Raw genomic sequence first — 20,416 nt, forward strand, 5'->3', positions numbered from 1 at the left:
GTAAAGAGGTGGAATTAAACCATATATTTTCCTTCTCTGTTGAAAGATGGCTGGTTCTGAGTGGATAATTACTCCGTGACCAGCTGTGGAGTTGGGAGCTGCATGTAAGTTTGATGGTAAGGGAAATGAGGGCTGCCTGGATGATTTGCTGGGTTTCGTCACCAGATTACTTAGAGAGACCTAGAAGTTAAAAGGTGATGGACGGTAGATAACTGGAAGGAATTAAAATGACAAGAAAACTAAATTTCAACGGCCAAACCTGAATCTGTTGATATAAAGTAAAAGTTATATTTAAAGTTACAGATGTCAGTGTTTGTCCTCTGGACTGAAAATGTTAGCAGATGATATTTTGACTGGATGAACGAGTTAAAGATGTTCAAATACGAGTGTAAGCACTTGGAGCTGGTGGAGCAAGACCTGTGTGACATGAACTTTTTGTGGGTCAAGTTTGGGGGGGGGGACACTAAAGGTGTGCATTTTTAATAAATAACATCGTTCTCCACTTAATGCTTTAAAATTTGGCTTTCCCAGTTAAAAATCATAGGGAAAAGTCTATATTAATACATACAGATTTGACTCTTTTTAAAACTACTGTATCTATCCCACACTATGGATATTTTACAGTTTATTTAAGCCAACTCCTTACCAATGGATATTTATATTCTTTCTAATGGTCTACTTATAAAAATGTTGCTATCAACTCCTGCCTAGCCTTGCATTGCCTTTCTTCATGCTAGTCCTTATTCCTTATGATTGGATGATCTTAAAATGCTGGGGACCCCATGATATGTAATAGCAATGGCCAACAATCTCCCTCAATGCCCAAGTGACTTCCTTTGATTAGTTCTAAAGGTCAAGCGATACTTGCTGTGATTTGGCCAAATACGCTTGAGAAGCTGCTGAGACCCTGTCCTTAACTTTGGAATGAGTTTTCTTGATTCTTCTGCTTACCTGTCCTCACAACAACCTTTGCTGCAATGGTATAGCTGGAGCAGGGCAGAGTGAGAACGTTCTTTAATAGACAAAGTCCATGGATCGCCCTCTTATTATCCATCAGAGTTTTGTCCAGTGTATGATGGAGGAGGGCTTCACTTGGAATGATGAAGTGAGATATCTTCTCCTTAGATCTGTTATTATTTAGATCCTTTGTGATCCCATCACCTGAGGAAATCCCTGAAGAGTAATAAGAGTAGTTAGGCTTCATTCACAGCTGAGTGATTCACCCATAAGATTTTGTAACAGCCCAGGAAGGAGTCATAACTATGATAAAGATTGTGTTGATAGGATTTTTTTTGTGGCAAGGTAACGCACCCAGTACCTGGTACAAGAAAACAGAAAGCCTTTATCTTTTCTTAGCACTTTAACAAAAGAGTAGGCACAGAATGTACAGGGGGTGAATGCTGTTGGAATCAGAAGAATGTAAAAATCCAAATGAGAGCACAGTATTTCACTGTTTGGAAAGTGTTGAACTTGCAAAGTGAACCCTTTGTATCACTGAGTTAGCCGCCCTTGTTAAGAGGGCTGCTTTGTTTTAGGACACAGGACAAGTATTAAAGGTTTCTTGACTGTATCACCAACAATTCTAGACAATAACGCCTTGGCATAATTTTTACATTCTTGGAAAGCATGTCGTTTTGTTTAACTCTCGCAGTACTGACCAGGCAGGGTAAGTGGTAGTGTGGATAAGCAAGCCTAGAAGACTTGTCTTGGCCAAAACACAACCCGAATCTGCCTTCACGTCCATCTGTTCCTCGTTGAATTACGCTGCCTTCTAAAAGAAGTGATATATTGAGACAGAGATACATATTTACACGGGAACAGAAGGAAGCCTGGGGAATTTGGATGTGTGCTGTGAAGTTCCATACTGCTTATCTTTTGCTATTTGACCATCCGTAGGGCTGTAAGCTTACTCAGAGCTCACATAGAAGCGTCCAGGTACTGTAAGTCAACCACTGTGCTTTATTTTTGCCCCCTCCTTGTTCTGTGGGATGATGGCCTCAGATGCGTGTGGCTCGGTGAGGCTCAGAAGCACTTGTATCTGTGTTTAAAACAAAGGCCGTTTTGTGTGTCTGTTCCCTGTTAGAGTTGAGTTCCCCGCCTGCCCTGTTTTCGGACATCAAGCCTTATTTTGATGTGTTTTTCTAACCCTCTGTTTCTCAAACATACTTGATCATCAGAATCACCTGAAGAACTATGATTTCTGTGGTCAGGCAAGTTTAGGAAACAACCTCAGCTTGATCCATTCGACCTACCTCTTGGAGTTTAATTATTGAGTCCTGTCAAGAACCAAGGCCGACAGTGTGTTCCTGCAAGCACTTGGGGTCCTGCCTTGCTCTTGGCACTAAATGAACAAAAACAACAAAGAAGTTAGGAAACAATCACTCACTTCCTAAGGATCCTTTTCAAAATCAGGAAAGACTCACTCAATGTTGTGAACTCTAAAAATATTGCTTTATTATTTCCACAACGATTTGAGTTCATACTGTGTGCCGGGCATTTGTGCTGGGTGTTGGGGATATAGAGCTGTGAATGAGGCAACTGACATTTATGGAAGTGCTTCTCATGGGATGGATACCAAGTTAACTGCTTCACATCCTTTTTCTTGTTTAAACTCCACAACTGTCCTGTGAGGTAGGTATTATCAACTTCATGTTAAAATTAAGAAACTGTTATTTCAGAAGTTGGACTGACTTGGCCAAGGTCACAGATCTAAGTGACAGGGAGGTGCAGAATTCACACCGAGCCTGGCAGATCCCACACCTCACGTTCCTCACCGCAGTGATTGGCTTTAGCACAGTACATATGGCTCCCCACTCTGCCCTTTGTACTTCAAACAGGGGTTCTCAACCCTGGCTACACATTAGAATTCCCTGGGGAGCTTTTATTTTATTTTATTTTATTCTATTCTATTCTGGGGAGCGTTTAAAAAGTATCTTTGCCTGGGCTTCATTAAATAAGAATTAAATAAGAATTAAATAAGAATATTTGTTGGGGCCCAAGTACCAGCACGCAGAGCATCACTGAGTGCCATCAAGTAGGTACTGCCTCTGTCGGTCCAATAGTTTTCAGCATTCTTCTTGGAATATTTGGCTGATTAAAAGTTTAAAGGTTCCGAGTAATTTTTCTTCCCTTTTAATAAAACTGAAAGTAGTCAAAATATAGCAAATACTCGAAGAATGCAAAAGTTTCCCAAAGAGGGGCACGATAGTACACCCATTTAAAGAGGAATTCGGAAATTTGGAGATCTGTTTGCAGAAGAAGTATAGTCTAGAGTGAGTGATGAGAAATCACCTGGAATCTCGAACACCCATGAACTTCCAGATTTCTTTTCTGGGGAGATTCAGAGAACCTGAAGACTCTTTTAATCTGATGGGGGGAAGAAAACCTTGGGACAAATGGTGGTTCAAGAAAGTTTCCTTCATCCTTGGTGAGCACAGGCCACAAATCAACTTGTTTTTTTCACGATCCAAATGAAAGTAAAATAAAAGCTAAATAGTTTTCAGTCTTGCTAACTTGGATGTTTTACTATATGTACTCTAGACTAAGGTTTATTTTGAATGCTAAGAAAAAATACTCTAAAATGTTGAAGAATAAATACCTAAGTTTCTTCAAGCTGTTTGAAAACATTTAATTGCTCAAACAATGCAGATGTATATACTTATATAAGCTTTTAAGTTAAGGATTTTGTATTTCAGACTTTCAACACTGTAAAACGCTATGACATGGTAGTAATAGCTTGTCTTTATGAAGATGGCAATCTAATTAACTATTGACTTTTCACTAATTACATCTGGTTTTGCCTTGTCTTCAGCCAGTGAACTGTGACTGTCCCCTGAGAGAGGTTCTTTTCAAAGCATCTGTATCAAATATTAAGAGTAAATAGCTGTAATAATCACAAAGTTGTGGTCCATAAAATCCCTAGAAAGAGAAAGACCGGGAATGTAAATTTGGGGTCACTGTGTTTCAGCAAGTTGGATGCAATTCTATGAGAAGAAAAAAAAAAATCAATGTTACCAGGGGAGGGAGGACTTTTTAAACCAATGGGTCTTTAGCCAGAGAAAGGAAGAGCAGTGGCTCCCACTCTATTATTATAAGTAACTCAAGTCTTTGCATTTTAAAACCAAGCCATTCATGCTGATAGGGGAGTTGGATCGTAAAGTTCCAGTGGGGTTGTGTCATTTTATGAACAGGTCATTCCCTATAAAAAGTAAACAGAGAGAAAAAAAACAAAAAACCAAAAAGGAAAACGTGAAAAATGGCCTCCTTTTTTACATTTCCACATAGGTGATCTCCATACCAGGAGATGAACTTGAACTTGGTTGGGCGGGAGACGGACCTGGTTGGGCGGGAGACTGGAGCCCCTCAGAGAATTTGGGATTCTTCCATTTTTACTGGGAGGGTTGGCAGGTATACCATGTGTTGTTATGTGAGTCAATGAGAGCCTCCAGGGTTCTAAGTCCCTGCCTCTCCGTGTGGTGGGGAGTCAGTCGCTCACTCGGAAGCACGCGACTGGGTTCTGTGTGTGGCTTACCCATGAGCAGTGGCTTGGAAGTGTCAAAGCATGAGAAGCATGCCGTCGAACAGCATGTGCTGCCGTCATCTTCTAGATGGTTCTGCATGGGAAAGCTCGTGGGCCGTCTGCCTGCGAGCTCAGGTGGTCCCTTCTTTCCCTACAGAACTCGCTGAAGGCTTCAAATCGGAAGAAGAAGAGAACAAGCTTTAAAAGAAAAGCCAGTAAAAGAGGAACTGAAGTAAGTGTTTGAGGGTGATGGTCCAGTGAAATCTATCCTCCTTTCCACAGCCACCTCTGTCTGACTTGACCTGGCCAGGCATATTTTTCTGATCTATCTCCTGCCACTCTTTCCTTCACCTCATTCTAACCACACTGGGATTCTGCCTATTCCTTAAAAAAAAAAAAAAAAAAAAAAATATATATATATATATATATATATATTTTATATATATATATATATATATAAATATATAAGTATATATATATTCCTTAAAAAAATATATGTATATATATGAAACTTCATGCCACTTCAGAATCAGAGCATTTGCACTTGTCTGTGGAAGTATTATCTCAAAGATTATAAAGACGAAGATAAGAGCTAGAACGTTTCTAGAACGCTTTGAGTATACAGAATAAAAACAAAAGTATGCCTTAATTCTTGGGAGCAAGTTATAGTTTGAGATACTTTCTCACTTACTTTGAGTTAGCCCTGTGAAACAAGATGCAGAGTTTTTTTTGGGGGGGTGGGGTGGGGTTTTTTTTGGGGGGGTAAGCGGGTAGGGGTGGTGCTAGTAATTTCTCACTTTCATTGTTTTGGGACTGCCTTTCAAGTCACAGATGCATGTCTCAATAGTTCTGCTTTCTTTCTTCATCAGGAAAACAAAGGTCGTCCTTTTGTGATAAAACCTATCTCTTCTCCTCTCATGAAACCCTTGCTTGTGTTTGTGAACCCCAAGAGTGGAGGCAACCAGGTAAGTCAGTTTTCATGAGTTTCACCTGGAGGCTTCGATGCCTTCTTGAAAACACATTTCCCAACACCAAGTAAAATAGCACCACGTAGGACCCCTAGCATTGGAAGGCAACCAGTTTCTCCAGCAAGGGACAGCCTCACACATGACTGGTCTAGGCAAAGCCTAGAGGTTCTAGGATTTATCCCTCTACTTCCACATAAGGCTTTACTAGAGGTACTCAAAAACCTAACTGCTAATATTTTCCTTACAGATTTTCAAGAAAGGTCATTCTATAAACTCTTAGTTAATATGTTTTGGGTTTCTCAACTCCTATAGTTAGGAAGCCCTTTATGAACTTATCTTTCTTTCTTTCTATTGTAATTTAGACCCGACTGCTTTTTTCCCTCTCTTCAGAGGAAACAGAGATTAATGATTTGTTATTCATGATAATCAAGAACAACAGATACCACCAAGGCTAGCAAAACTATATTACGTTTCACAGGTTTCGTTTGGTCTTTGCCCAAGTCCTATAGAATGATTAGTTATCAACCTCATTTGAGGATAAAGAAATAGCCTTAGAAAAGTTAAATTTAATGACATATCTAAAGTACACAGCTCTTTAAAGGATAGAAATTGTTCTAGAATCCAGGTCTTTGTCTCCTCATCTAGTTTTCTTCCCACTCTCTGAGGCTTCTTATCAATACTCTTCTGTGGGCCCTGATTTTCTGTTATTTTCATGTGAGACTGGATGATAAAATATTTCCTGTGTCCATTAAGTTAAGTGCACATTTTACATTTTGAGACAAGATTCCCTGAAGTATCATGCTAAACAACTAAAAGATTTAAAACTGTTTAGTCACCCCATATAAGGAGGGGAGTCGTAGAATTAGGACTGATCCAAAATGATGTTCTTATTACTAAAGTTAATGGGCATTTTTCCAGATCACATTAATTATAGTAAAGCTTCTCTTATGGGAGCTTGTAATTTAAAGAAAATATTATCCCTCCTTTCCTTCCTTTCTTCACAATTCTTAATAATAATTCTTGTGTTAAAAGTCTGTATTAACATTGTAGAGAACAGGGAAAAGAAACGTGGTGTAAGCAGAGAAATAATCTATTTTCAACATTCTGCTCTTTTGAGTTGCTAAATGATTATCTTCATGTTGTAATGATGGTGATCCTGACACTACCACTGGAGGAGTTTCTCAGGAGTGAGGTTCAGTTTGCCCTGAATCTTACCCCCTCTGTAGCTCTGGTCTCGCTGTAGCCTAACTAGAATTGGGGGTGTGGTTGGGGACCGAGGAACAGAGCAAAGCTAATGTAATTAACTCCATGATTTTGGCCACCTGACACCACATGCTAATTAATGTCTGATATATTTTATCACAACAATCTTTATATAAAATGCCTTTGTTAAATTATCATAAGCTTTTTCCCTAGGGCATTCAGAAAATTGTAGGTGGTCTCTGCTTTTGAGGAGGGGACGGTCCAGTTAAGATACAGCCTGTTCCTGTTTCAGTCTCTGTATAAATTATTAAAGACAAGGACTTCAGAGATGATCTAAGTTTGCTTCCTCTTTCACTAAATAGAAAACAGTTCATGGAAGCTTAAGTGAATTTTCTAAGGCTATCGTGTTTGTTAATGACACAAAAGGGGCAAATGGGGAAAAGAATCTGAGCAACATTAAATATATGTGAGTTGTAAATTGAGTGGATCACACCGCAAGTGCTGTGGAAGTTCAGAGGCAAGCAGTGACTTGGGAGTGATAAGGAAATGGTGTCAGGGAAGTGGCTGAAATGGAAGATGGGTACTACTTAGTGGTGCAGAGGAGGGAAAACTGGAGTCATGCCCTCTTCCTACTCTCTTGTCACATTGCTGTTCACCCTTCACTGTAGCACCTTTCTGAACTATTGCTCAAAATTAATCGCCCTGTACACTATGCCCCTATAGTCCATGGCACACACCTGTATTATGTGAATTGCAGCATAAGTGCTCCACGTGTGCCTTTACTGCAACGATACAGTGTCCATAATGCCGGGGTCCGCACCTCTGAACCTATGATGTCTAATATACGGCATAGAGCAGTGAACAAATAATTGTTTAATAAGCAGTATGTGTAGAAGATGGGATGTTGTGATGAAAATGATTCATTCTGAGTACAGTATGGTGAGTAGAGGATGCATATTAAGTTACTAGAAATGTGCTTAGAGGTTAGAATGAACCTACGGAGCAGTGTCTTAAAACCCGGCTGAGGAGTTTGGATTTATATAGTGAAAACTTGTTTTTTGCTATTTAAAGTTTTCTTAGTTTTGAAAAATATTTTTTAAACAAAGGAGTAATATGGTGGAAGATTAATTAGACACGTAGAGAATATATATATAAGTCAGGAGTCTATTCACTTAGCATAAATCGGGTAGAGGACCTTGTTTATCCATCCTATATATAATATCAGTAGTTTGCATTTACTAATCCCAAACTCCTAATCCTTCCCTCAACAAGGTCCTACTGTATAGCAAAGGGAACTATATTCAATATCCTGTGATAAACCATAATGGAAAAGAATATGAAAAAGAATATATATATATATATATATAAACTGAATCACTTTGCTGTATACAACATTGTAAATCAACTATGCTTCAGTAAAATTTTAAAAAAAATATTTTAAAAATCAGATAGAGGGATAGCTCAGTGGATGGATGGATTGATCAATGGATGGGCGGACAGGTGGACTAATGGTGGATCATGTATGAATGGATAGATGGGCCTGTGGATGAATAGGATACATAAAAGGAAGTAGAGCATCAAGATTTTCCAGCTAATTACCTGGAAAGTGGCTTTGTTATTGATGGGTTTTCAGGAAAGGGAAAAATTATTTTGGGAAAGAGGTTGAAATGAGTTTGAGGAATTTGAGATCACAGTGAGGTATTCAAATTTTGTAAATGGCCAGTTGTTAGAAACAAAAGGCTTTATGACTTTGCTGTCATTTGATGCACTTTGGCTTGTGAATGCATTGCCCTAATGATGTTACCTCCAGAATATCTAGGATTCTCAGAAGTGTGACTAACCAAATCAAAATGAATATTACAAACCTTTAAATTTCTATATATTTCCTCTCTGAAGTAGAATTCTTTACTAAGCCTAATAAATATGAAGAACATTGTTTCTAAGCACAGTGTGAAATGTGGAGAAAGCTGTAAAGAAATCCAAACACCCATCTACAGTTAGAATCATCCAAACTGACCTCCAGCGGCTTCATATATTTACGGTTCCTTCTTCAGTGTTAGGATGGTACAGCTTTGATCCCCCGATTGTGGTGAGCAGGTCAGAGTCACGGTCAGGGATGATCTAACTCCCATGTTAGGGCTAGCCTTTCCTGAGCTGTGACCATAACATGACCTTCACATTGCAGATGAGGGTACATTCAGCCATAGGAGGGGAACTAGAGGATGAAGTAAACCATCCCATCTGGCAAAACGCAATCAGAGGAAGGAGTTTCTTATTCCTCAGTTCCTTTGAATCTCGTTTCCTTCATAGTTTTTCCCTCCTCCTTTTATTCTCTCTGACCCAAATGAGCCATAGTTGAGACAAAGAGCCAAAGGGGAACAGAGGGTGGCAGTGAAAACGAAGCAAGTGGACCCAAGGAAGGAGAAACGGGGTGGGGGGCATACCCTTTCTTACCTGGAGTTTCTCGCTCTGGAGCATTCTGTGTTCAAGCCTTACATAGTGTGATGTTCTGTTTTGAGAAGGGAGACCGTTCACTTCTATTTACCTTACAGACAAATTGAGATTAGTAACATGACCTCTGTATTTGTTTGACATCCTCAGTCATGAGAACCTTTGAAATATCACTCATTAGAATTCTTACCTAGGAATTTTCAGTTTCAGGAAAATTCGGGAAATTTCCGCCTGACACTAGTGTTCCATCCGGGTAAATTCTATTTGAATATGTGCCCCTTACTCCCTTCTCATAGTCCAGAGGCTTTCAAACTGTTTGTAAATAAAACCCATGAAGACACTTGTTAGAAATGCTCCACCCCGTAAAATCTGATGCAGTGGGTCTGGGGTGAGGCCCAGGAATGCTACCGGTTAGCAAGCATCTCCCATGATTCTGACGTAGGTCTTTTGTGGAACACATTTAGGAATACATCATCAAGAGTCATATCAGGGTCTCTGAGGTTACCTGGGCTTTGTGTGAGGAGCACAGTGGGTGAGAATTTATTTGAGATGAAAGTTTATTTTTTTGTTTGAAAAATAGCATCTCAGCTTGTCCTTACTTTCTTCATCTCTTAGCTCAGACAAGTGGTTCTCAGCCCTCGCTTCATGTCAGAATAACCCCGGCAGCTTTTAAAGACCGATGTCTGCTGCACCCCATGCCAAGAGCCTGTGAGGACCGGACCCCTTAACTGGTCTAAGTTCCTAGTAGATTTTCTTGTCTAGCCAGTGTTGAGAATCATGGGGTTTTTTTCTTAGGCTTTAATGTGCATATGAATCACTTAGGGATTATGTTAAAATGCAGATTCTGATTCAGTGAGTCGGAGGTGGCTCTGAAATCCGACTTTTCTAACAAGCTCCCAGGTGCCACTGTTGCTACAGCTCAGAGACCACACTGATTCTCAAGAGTTTACAGCAATCAATAGAGAAACACTTTGTTGTTATTGTTAAATCCTGATTTTTGCCTTTTAGGAATTGATTTATTCTGCTCATCTGTATCTAGATATAAAGCACTCCCCTCTTCTGTTTTTGAAGCTTAGACTTCAAACATAAAACGCACATGCACAAAACTTGCTTAGGCTTCTGTTCTTTAAATGACTAGACGATATCGCCATCTGCTGGCAAGTAAAATGCCTATAGCTTTCTTTTCCTTCAGTATTTTATGTGTGTTCGGAAATTTTCCAGCACTTGGCAGGAATATGTTGAGCTGAACACATTATAGGGACTGCTTTTATGTCCTCTTTTCAAACAATCCCTCTTTTAAACAGATGCTTCAGAATAATTGTCTCTGTTTTTCTAACACTCTTCAGGCAGACACGTACTGGGTGTTCTGCAAAGCTTTAGAGGTTAGTGGCACGGCTATTATTGGTGGGATGTGAATTATTTGAGGGACTAGTCACTAGAATTAGGGGCTATGATTTCAACTTTGAGTGTCTCCTCCTGCGGAAAAGAGGTAGTACAGGAAAGAGAAACTTTATTCCCGCATGCTCCCCTCCCCGGTGTGGAAACCTGAGGGCTTGAGAAATAGGCCCCCTCTCTTATACTTATCGCTGCTTTAACTTCAAAACTTATTATTTTTCTTGGATGCCCGTGACTCATTGACATGTTTGTACCTGAGACTTATGGACCCTTCTGATGTCTCTCAATGTTTCCTGCTTTCACACTGAGTCTCCTTCACACTCATGAAGGAGAATTCATGAGTCATGAATTTCATCTTTCAGTGACTTAGATTATACATTCATGGTTAGGCAAGTGTCCTTTTTTTATTGAGCTGTAGCTGATTAATGACACTATCAGTTTCAGGTGTACAACATAGCGATTCAATATTTTTATGGGTTATACTCCATTTAAAGTTTTTATAAAATGTTGGCTCTATTCCCTGTAAGCAGGTGTTCTGACCGCTGGAATTATTCTGGCCAGCCAGTCCTGAGAGTTGAGGGTCCAGGCCTTGGGTGCTCACACTGTTCATTGTGAAATCCCAGGGTACACGTGTGGCATGAGCTGGACCCCTGGATCAGAGTTGCCAGGGAGCTTGTCAACAGGTTATAGGGGGAAGGGATGTTCAGCCTGTGGACAGGCTCATACTGACCGAGTTCACACACCATTCATGGACAGGCTTCCCCAGACCAGGGCTGGCCCTTCCTAAGTCAGGCCAGGGAAAGTCAACCCAGGTGGGGAGAAGGAGGAGACAAAAAGAGGAAGTGACTTCAAATCTGAGTCCCCAGACTATTTCTACATACTGAACAAACAACCTCAATGAAGATGTTATTTTCTACGGTGCTCAACCTAGGGATAAATCAAAAAACATTATTTTATTATTTTTATTTTATTTTTTTATTGAACTATAGTTGATTAACAATGTTGTATTTCTGGTGTACAGCAAAGTGATTTAGTGTGTGTGTGTCTGTGTATTCTTTCCCATTATGGTTTATTACAGGATATTGAATATAGTTCCCTGTGCTACACAGTAGGACTTTGTTGTTTATCTGTTTTATATATAGTAGTGTATATTTGCTAATCCCAAACTATTAATTTATCCCCCTCCCCGCGCTTTCCCCTTTGGTAACCATAAGTTTGTTTTCTATGTCTGTGAGTTTGTTTCTGTTTTGTAAATAAGTTCATTTGTATCATATTTTAGATTCCACATGTAAGTGATATCATATGATATTTGTCTTTTTCTGTCTGACTTACTTCACTTGATATGACAATCTCTGGGTCCATCCATGTTGCTGCAAATGGCATTATTTCATTCTTTTTTATGGATGAGTACTATCCCATTGTGTGTGTATGTGTATGTATATATATAAATGTATATTTATATTATATATCTAAAATAATATAAATATATATATAAAACATCTTTATTCACTTAACTGTCGATGAACACTTAGGTTGCTTCCATGTCTTGGCTATTGTAAATAGTGCTGCAGTGAACATTGGGGTGCATGTATCTTTTTGAATTACAGTCTTCTCCGGATATATGCCCAGGAGTGGGGTTGCTGGATCATGTGGTAACTCTATTTTTAGTTTTTTAAGGAATCTCCATACTGTTTTCCATAATGGCTGCACCAGTTTACACTCCCACCAACAGTGTAGGAGGGTTCCCTTTTCTCTACATCCTTTCCAGCATTTATTATTTGTAGACTTTTTGATGATGGCCATTCAGACTGGTGTGAAGTGATACCTCATTGTGGTTTTGATTTGCATTTCTCTAATAATTAGCGATGTTGGGCATCTTTTTGTGTGCCTATTCCAAAGGCCCCACCTGCTAATACCATCACATTGAGGGTGAATTTTGGAGGAGCAGACATCAGTGTACAGCAGTGGCTAAGCCAAGCCACCTAGCCCCTTTGATAGGTCTAGGGCCTGGATGTCTAGCTCCTTAGCCTCTAGTCAGACTGATGTATCAAAATGTAAGTCCAATTCCTCTGATTAAGACATTTCAGTGACTCTCAAATCCTGCAAAACAAAGCCTGAGCTCCATAGCCTACATGACTTAATCTACAACTCACTTTGGCAGTTTCATCTCCCACCACCCCTGCCTCATGGTCCAAAGACTGAAATGAATATAGTTTTTCCATGACATGTCTTGCTGTCTCACACATCTTGTACCTTTACCCTGAAACTTCTTCCTCTACTCCATGTAAAAAGAAATGGTTAACTCTACTCATCTTGCAAGACACAGTTCAAATATCATACATAGGAAGCCTTCATCCAATCCCCATAGTTGGGCTTAGAGTATCTCCTCCAGCCACTCATACATCTCAGTAAGCATCTTCATCATAGCATTTACCATCTTCCATGAACTAATTTATTTTGTGTTGGTCTCCTGAGCTCCTGGGTGTGCACATGGGTACAGAGTAGGAGCCTAATACAGGTTTATTGAATCAATAAGGTATTCCTTTGGGATTGTTTGGGTTAAGAGATTTCTTAACCTCTTCCTCCCACTGTTATTTTCCTCAGGTCTTTCTTATTGTCTGGACAGTGCTTTTCATGAGCTAGATAATGCCTCCATGATGTAAACCAAGGCTTGCTTAGTAATATAGACTACTGAGCCCTACATAAGAGTTACAGTGCTTTGATGACAATTGATGTGCTGCTATTTGAGCTGACCCATTCTTAATTGATTCTCTATACTCCCCAAATCATTATATTTTTTTAATGAATAATTCAGAGAACTTCCTGATACCTGGAGCTGGAAAGAACAATGTTTTATCATTCCATAGTAATACCCAATCTTAAAATATCTTAGAAAATTCTGTGGTCATTGAGGTATTACATCTACAACCATATGTATGAGAACACTCTCCAGAGCGTATTAGAATTGATGCGTAAGCTATTTTTTTTTATTTAGAGAAAAATAAAAAAGCTCTTGCACAGAAGTTCAGCTTTTACAAGGCGTATAGCATGTGATGACTATGAGAGTATTTGAAACTTGCTAGTGAATTGTGTAAATGATGGAGTAGACTTAATCTTGTCAGCGAGAAAGAAATAAGTTATTCTTTTCCTGGTGAATTAGTACTTGTCAACCCATTCAATTCTATTCAATAAATTATCTCTATTAAAGCACTAAGTAGCTTATCCTAGAGGTAGCAGCAGAGTAAATAGAACTAAATTAAATGTTTTAGGTCTCTTTTCTTTACCCACCAAGATTGATTTAAAACAATGCAATACTTTCATTCAGACACTTATCATTTTTGCTAATGAATGTGTTTTAGAAAGATTACTTTTAAAAGAAGAAATTATATCATGCCTGAATATAAACTCTGATAGGGCAGCCTTGCATGTTTATGAAAGTCATCCCTGCCCAGTTCTAGAGAGCATTATTACAGTAGGCTGCAACATTAAGTGGCACCTCCTAGAAGCGTGGGGTACAAAACTTGCCAGCCTTAAAAAATACCCCTTTCTCAAAAGGATAACTGTAGAGAATTAGCTGTTCAAACTAACACAAATTGAAAATGAGCAAAACCCAAAATGGTGTGGAAATTCAAACCTTTTAGAGAAATTTGAAGATAAAAAAAAAAACCTCAATGCTTTTTATTTTTTGAAAGGTGTTAATTACCTAGTATTGTATGTATAAGAGAAACTGGAATTGAGACACACACCATAGCCAAAGGTGACAACGAAGGAGTAATTAACATCCACAATTCACATTGCCCTAGGAATCTAAAAGTGAAAAATTAATTTTCTAGCAAGTCAGTTGGAAATTTTTAATAAACTGATTGGTCATTAGAATGACTCTGGTGTTACCTATGAAACATAGAAGATTACTTGAAATAATCCCCAACTGACGACACCAAGGCCTGGTGTGGAAAGAAGAGAATGGTTTAGTATTTAGTTATTATTATGTATCTAAATCTATATCTAGATTTTGTAGGAAACAAAGTATGTCATTTGGAGAAACTGAAGGATTAGTTGTAATAATTAAGGGTAGAATGTTATTCCTAAATTTACAGCAAGCACATGATAAAGCAGAACTTTTAAATTATAGGTTTGGATGAAATGTGGAACAAAAGACCTACACTGGCCTCTTAACAACTGGCATAACAAAGTGATAATTATAAACTACACTTTAGCCCTCACATGCTCAAGTGCAGTTTAATGAATAGATTAACAAGGAACAAAAAAGAAAGGGACTAACATTTACAAAGGCCTATTTTGTGCCACATACTGTGCTGGATACGAAACTGTTACTGATTCATTTAATTCTCATAATCACCTTGGAAAGTAGACATTGCCCTATTTTACATGCTGAATTTCTGCAAGATTATAAATGCTCACAGTCACCCAGTTAGAACACCCAAGTTGGCTCTGACTCAAATATTGTGCTATTTCTACTGTACTAGGATGACTCTCAAATACAGTGTATAGGTGTACAAACTTAGGAATATTTTCAAGAAAGAGCAATCATGATAGCTAATAAAGGGATGATAGTTGTAAGCAACGGATGCTGCCCAACCGATCAAATATTATTTGCTATGGTGGTAGTGACCTAAAATGAGGCACCCTACTCAATTTTAAAGCTCTTTTGATACTGCTTAATAAAAAAAATTCTTCTTTAATTTGATTTTTGCTCAATTCACTTTAAGAAGTGATCTCCAGAACTGCTTTGTATTTGCCATGATATCTCTATAAATGTCACAATTACTTAAGACACTCCAAAAATGGTTATGAGAGAGAGAAAAAAACACAGATATGTCCATAGAAATTGAAAAATGTCAAAGTAAGAGTTGATAGCACTAACTAGAGAAATTATATATTTTAAGTACTGGGGAGCCTGAGATACTTTTGCTGTGGTGAAAAACATTTATTTCAATAAAGTCATACTTAGCTAATACTGTCCCTATTTCATATTATGCAAAGACAATAATCTGCACAATAAAGTAAAAAGTAATGTTAAATTACATAAGTTGACTAATAACTTCCCTATGTGGATTTTCATACATTAAATAATGATAGTAAAAACCAATAGATACTAATCATTAAGCATTTGTTGCATGCCAACCACTTTGATGTTCTCCTCAAACATTATTGCATTTAATCTTTACAACAAGTCTGTGAACTAGGCATTTTTATTCCTGTATTAAAGAGAAGAGAGCTGAACTTAGTGAAATTAAAGAGCTTGCCCAGAGTTACACAGGTTAGACAGAGCCTAATATAAGCATTCAACCTATGTATATCGATGGCCAAAGGCCATGATTTTAACTACTACTCTATACTGTTTATAATTCAATATTATTTTTTTTTAAATTTTTATTTATTTATTTATTTATGGCTGTGTTGGGTCTTCTTTTCTGTGCGAGGGCTTTCTCTAGTTGCGGCAAGTGGGGGCCACTCTTCATCGCGGTGCGTGGGCCTCTCACTGTCGCGGCCTCTCTTGTTGCGGAGCACAGGCTCCAGACGCGCAGGCTCAGTAGTTGTGGCTCACGGGCCCAGTTGCTCCACGGCATGTGGGATCTTCCCAGACCAGGGCTCGAACCCGTGTCCCCTGCATTGGCAGGCAGATTCTCAACCACTGCGCCACTAGGGAAGCCCTCAATGTTATTTTTTAGGACAGGATTTATTTTTATTCTTTAAATGAGCAGGTAATATTTGGAAATTTCTTCCTATTATTGTCATTTTTTTTTCCTTACAGGGAACCAAAGTCCTGCAGATGTTCATGTGGTACCTGAATCCACGGCAAGTCTTTGATCTTTCTCAGGAAGGGCCAAAAGATGCGTAAGTCTGGAAATACCCTCCATGGTTCTTACTATTTTAGGCGAGTGAGAAGGACTTTCTGCTTTGGAGTCAAGCTTTATTGTTTGATGACCTCATGAAGTGTTTTTCTGACCACCTCTCTTCTACTTGCTCACCTGCACTTTCCTCCCTTTAAAACTTCATCTGAGGTTTCCCTCTTCACTGGGTTAGTTTCCTTCAATACTTATCCTCTGAGTTGTTAACTCTGAGTGTGTTTGCTGCTTAGACACATGTAACTGTACGTTATGAGCAAATCTGAATTGAGAAAGGATCCATCCTTTTTCTACTTATGCATGTACCACTTTGGAGATGTACATTAATGGGACTGTAAGTGTATCTTTGTGGAGAATGGCCATATCTGTTTATGAATATTTTCATTTATTTGCATTAGAAATTGTATGCATCTGTGTCCATTTGAGAGCTTGATTGATTAATTGATTATACCTATGGATCCCATACCAGAGTGGGGGAGACATTCTAATTCCTGCTCAGTCCCTCATCTGAGCCTCTCAGAAATTTCATTCTCTGTTTCTTGTTCGAAGCGGTGAAAAATAAAGTCTATCTGTAGGTGACATATATCCTATAGCTTCCCTTTCGTGGAGGGTTACGTGGTGGGAAGGAGCAGGGACATTTCTGCTGTTGTCTGGTTCCCTTTTTAAAACCCACCTAATAAGGTAGTTCAGATGTCATCTGGTAAACATTAGAGCTAAAGAGATACTAATTATTTTTATAACTACTTATAAATAAGTAATAATATCAGAGGCAAAGAAACACAAGCTCAGATAATTTCTAGAAAATAATATTCCTGTATGAAATAGATAAATTACATATTTTAAGCCTACGAGAGAACATAATTATGAAAATTAATTTCTGTTGTCATTCTCTTAATCTATGAACTTCCTTGCCACTAGAGTTTGCTATAAGACTTCTATATTTTTTTCTGCATTCAGATGTATTAAGGCAAATCTGCTTTTGCCCTTTTACATTTACTTAAGATTTTATCATTTTTAGTTAGACTTTAGGTAGATACTTCATAGATACCAATAAAGAACATGGCAGGACAGGAACTATTTTCAGAAAAAAACATGATTTGATTTAAATAGGTGATGTTTTCTGGAATAGAGCCATTGAAATTGTCACTTAAGCAAACATTTTAGCAGGGGCAGTTATCATTGCATTTTCTTGAGACAACAGGAAAGATCTAATTTCAAGCAGACAAATTCAAAATAAAGAAAATTCAGTAAATCTTCCCTTTTGGGGCTGGGGAGTATAAATGGGGGTTTGAGCGTCAGCGGGTGAGTTGAGAGGGAGATGGAATTGTGGGCGCGGTAGTAATAATGCTAGTGGGATGGCCTTCCTATCTCTCTGAAGAAGGTTTTCTAGGAGTAAGAGTGGGAAGTGTAGGTTTGAAAAATAAATAGGTCTGGGAAAAGCTAATCAAATTTGATGTTCTTTGAGAAAGGAGGGAGAAGAATGGAAAGAAAAAGAATTTGACACTAATGAAGAAAATAATGTGCGTTGACACATTAATAGGAATTATGGGAAATAAAACACTAGGACACCCTAAAAACCCCATTCCAGTGACGTTTGCTGCCAGCCCCTAATCCGATTGTTGGAACCAGTACTTGGTGACTACTCGGTGACTAGTTTTGAAGGTATTACCATTCTCGGGGTTATGCAATTTCTCCAGTGGACACCCTCCACGCCCCCCTTCGTTTTGGTGTGTTTTGGAATCATGCTGTCTGCTATGGCCAGTGATAATGCTCTTTTATTTACTTTTCCTTCTGTATCCTCTACAGGCTTGAATTATATAGGAAAGTACCAAATCTGCGGATTCTGGCCTGTGGTGGGGATGGAACGGTAGGTCCTTGAAAGAGAATCTAGTTCTCTCCCTTGTTTCTTCCATTTGTCTTTTGTTTTCCTTAAGACATTTCTCTTTCTTCATTCCCACCTCACAGTCTTTCCAATCCCCGCAAACCTCTGTCTCTCATGTGAATCCACGCCCCTAAGGGTTAGGAGGGACTTTGTTATTGCCCTCAAGGACTCATACTTGATCTTTCTAAATTAGATTTCCTACCCTCCACTAAGCTATATCCTTTCCTGTTCCACAAAGTAAGGATGTGGTCAGATCACTAGAATGAGGATTATAGATGACTAAATTATTTTTAAAACAGAAGCTGACCTATTTCCATATATTCTTAATAATTGGTCACAACTATGGAGGAGAAGTATGCGTACACAGTTGAATTATGGCTTTTTTTTTTTTTTTTACTGGTGGAAATAAAACTTAGAATATTGACTAACATTGGTTTGCCTTAAAGATCACAACTGGTTCCCTTTGTAGTCATTTTTGGAGAAAAGATGGAGTTGGGCTGAAGTTTAATATCACTGGTGTATTTTCCCCAGTTTGTCTCATCTGTTTCTCAATTTGCCCTCTACTTATGTTGCTATATTTAGCAAAGGCAAATAATTGAGAATCGTGACATTTAGATTTTGCTGTCCAGTGTCTTTTCTTCTGTATTTGGAGTCTGATCTCATAGGATTTTATTATGAACTATCTTTGGCTTTTCTCTAATCTTCCTAATTAGAATGTTTTATTCTCAAAGGCAGTAACGGAATCTTCTAATTTTATCTCTCACAGCACGTGAACACTTAATGCAGCACTGGATACACATTATATGCTAATAAATGCAACCAGAAAAAAATAAAACAGTGATTGCACTGGTCCTTTAAGATTTTCTGCGGAGAGGAAAACATTTTTCAGTTGGGAAAGTAATGTTTACTATTCTTGGAGACTCTAATACACATGATTAGCTTATAAAATTCGTTATAAAGTCTTAAAGAAGCCAAACCTATTTCACTTTGTTTAACCCAGTGTTTTCCAAAATTATTTGACTATGGGGATATGCCTGGTGTCCTGAATTCAGAGTCCTTCCTCTTTCTTAACTTAAGTGATTGTTACCTCAAATCCACCAGTTGCCTGTTCCATCTCCATATCTTGGGCTTCATCCTGGATTGGCTGTTCCACCTTCCAAACTTCCCCATTATCCACTGCACCTCCCATCACCTCTCTCTGCCTCACTGCTTTCTTCTTCCTTTCCTCTACTCAGCAGATATGTGTAGGAAGCACTGTTCTAAGTTATGTGGTATTGAGGTAATCTCTGCAGTTAGGAAAGTGTTTGGAAATATGGGAATTCAAAGCATAAAGGACAAAGAAGAGAGCCAAGTCCAGACACTTGTGAAACATTTATAATTAAGGAGTCAGAGCTGAATTTCAAAAGGAAAGTGGAAAGACAGAAGCAGAAGGACCACCAGCAGTCTATTCTGTCAAGAAAATAAAAAAATAACCCAAAAGGAGTTTCAAGACAGAGGCAGGGATTACATTCTTAAGAAGAGACTGAGGAATTACTGTGGATTTGGAGACTAGGAAGTAACTGGTGGTTTTCAAGAAAATAGTTTCAAGAGAGTGTCTGGGACAAAACCTAGAATGAGAGAGACTTGGTACCTCCCTAGTGGGTCCTAATGACCAGATCAAATCACAGTGTTGAATTTCTATACTCTCTGGTGCCATTAATGTCACTACTTGACACACAGACTACCTTGTTCCCCAGCTTTTCTAGCATGTCTTCTTTAAATAGACCATAATTAACGGGTATTCCACAAGGCTAAATGTAACTTTTCATTTATATTATAAGCACTTTTTCTTCTTTGATACCTTATCTGTGATCCTAACTTCAATTTTCACATCCTTCTACATAACTCACAACCGCACTAGACGTTTATACGTGGGTCCCTTACAACAGCCATGAAAAGTAGTGTATTTCCCCTAGAACTGATGCATACTTTTGAACTAATTATTTTTGTCAGTGGTAACCTCTGTAGTCCAGTCATGCAGAATCAAAACTTTGCATATCTTATACCTTATGTAAAACCAGGTTTTATTTTATTTTACCTTGTTAGATGTTTTGTAAAAGATATATGGGGTTTATGAAATGTTTATCAA

At 38.5% G+C, this 20,416-nt stretch overlaps 1 protein-coding gene across 6 annotated transcripts in view; it reads left to right on the top strand.

Moving 5' to 3' along the window:
• DGKI (diacylglycerol kinase iota) overlaps positions 1 to 20,416 on the top strand; it is a 447,458-nt gene that overhangs the window by 229,244 nt on the left and 197,798 nt on the right. For all 6 annotated transcript variants that reach the window (XR_005021317.1, XM_036864403.1, XM_036864404.1 and 3 more), the window contains 4 exons: positions 4,677 to 4,751; positions 5,389 to 5,484; positions 16,313 to 16,395; positions 18,213 to 18,273. Coding sequence is in view for 5 of the 6 variants with exons in the window: in XM_036864403.1 (XP_036720298.1) it covers positions 4,677 to 4,751; positions 5,389 to 5,484; positions 16,313 to 16,395; positions 18,213 to 18,273 (315 nt within the window). In the remaining variant the exon portion in view is untranslated. The remainder of the gene's footprint in view (positions 1 to 4,676; positions 4,752 to 5,388; positions 5,485 to 16,312; positions 16,396 to 18,212; positions 18,274 to 20,416) is intronic.

Source organism: Balaenoptera musculus, chromosome 9 (assembly GCF_009873245.2).
Source record: "Balaenoptera musculus isolate JJ_BM4_2016_0621 chromosome 9, mBalMus1.pri.v3, whole genome shotgun sequence".
Classification (NCBI taxonomy): domain Eukaryota; kingdom Metazoa; phylum Chordata; class Mammalia; order Artiodactyla; family Balaenopteridae; genus Balaenoptera; species Balaenoptera musculus.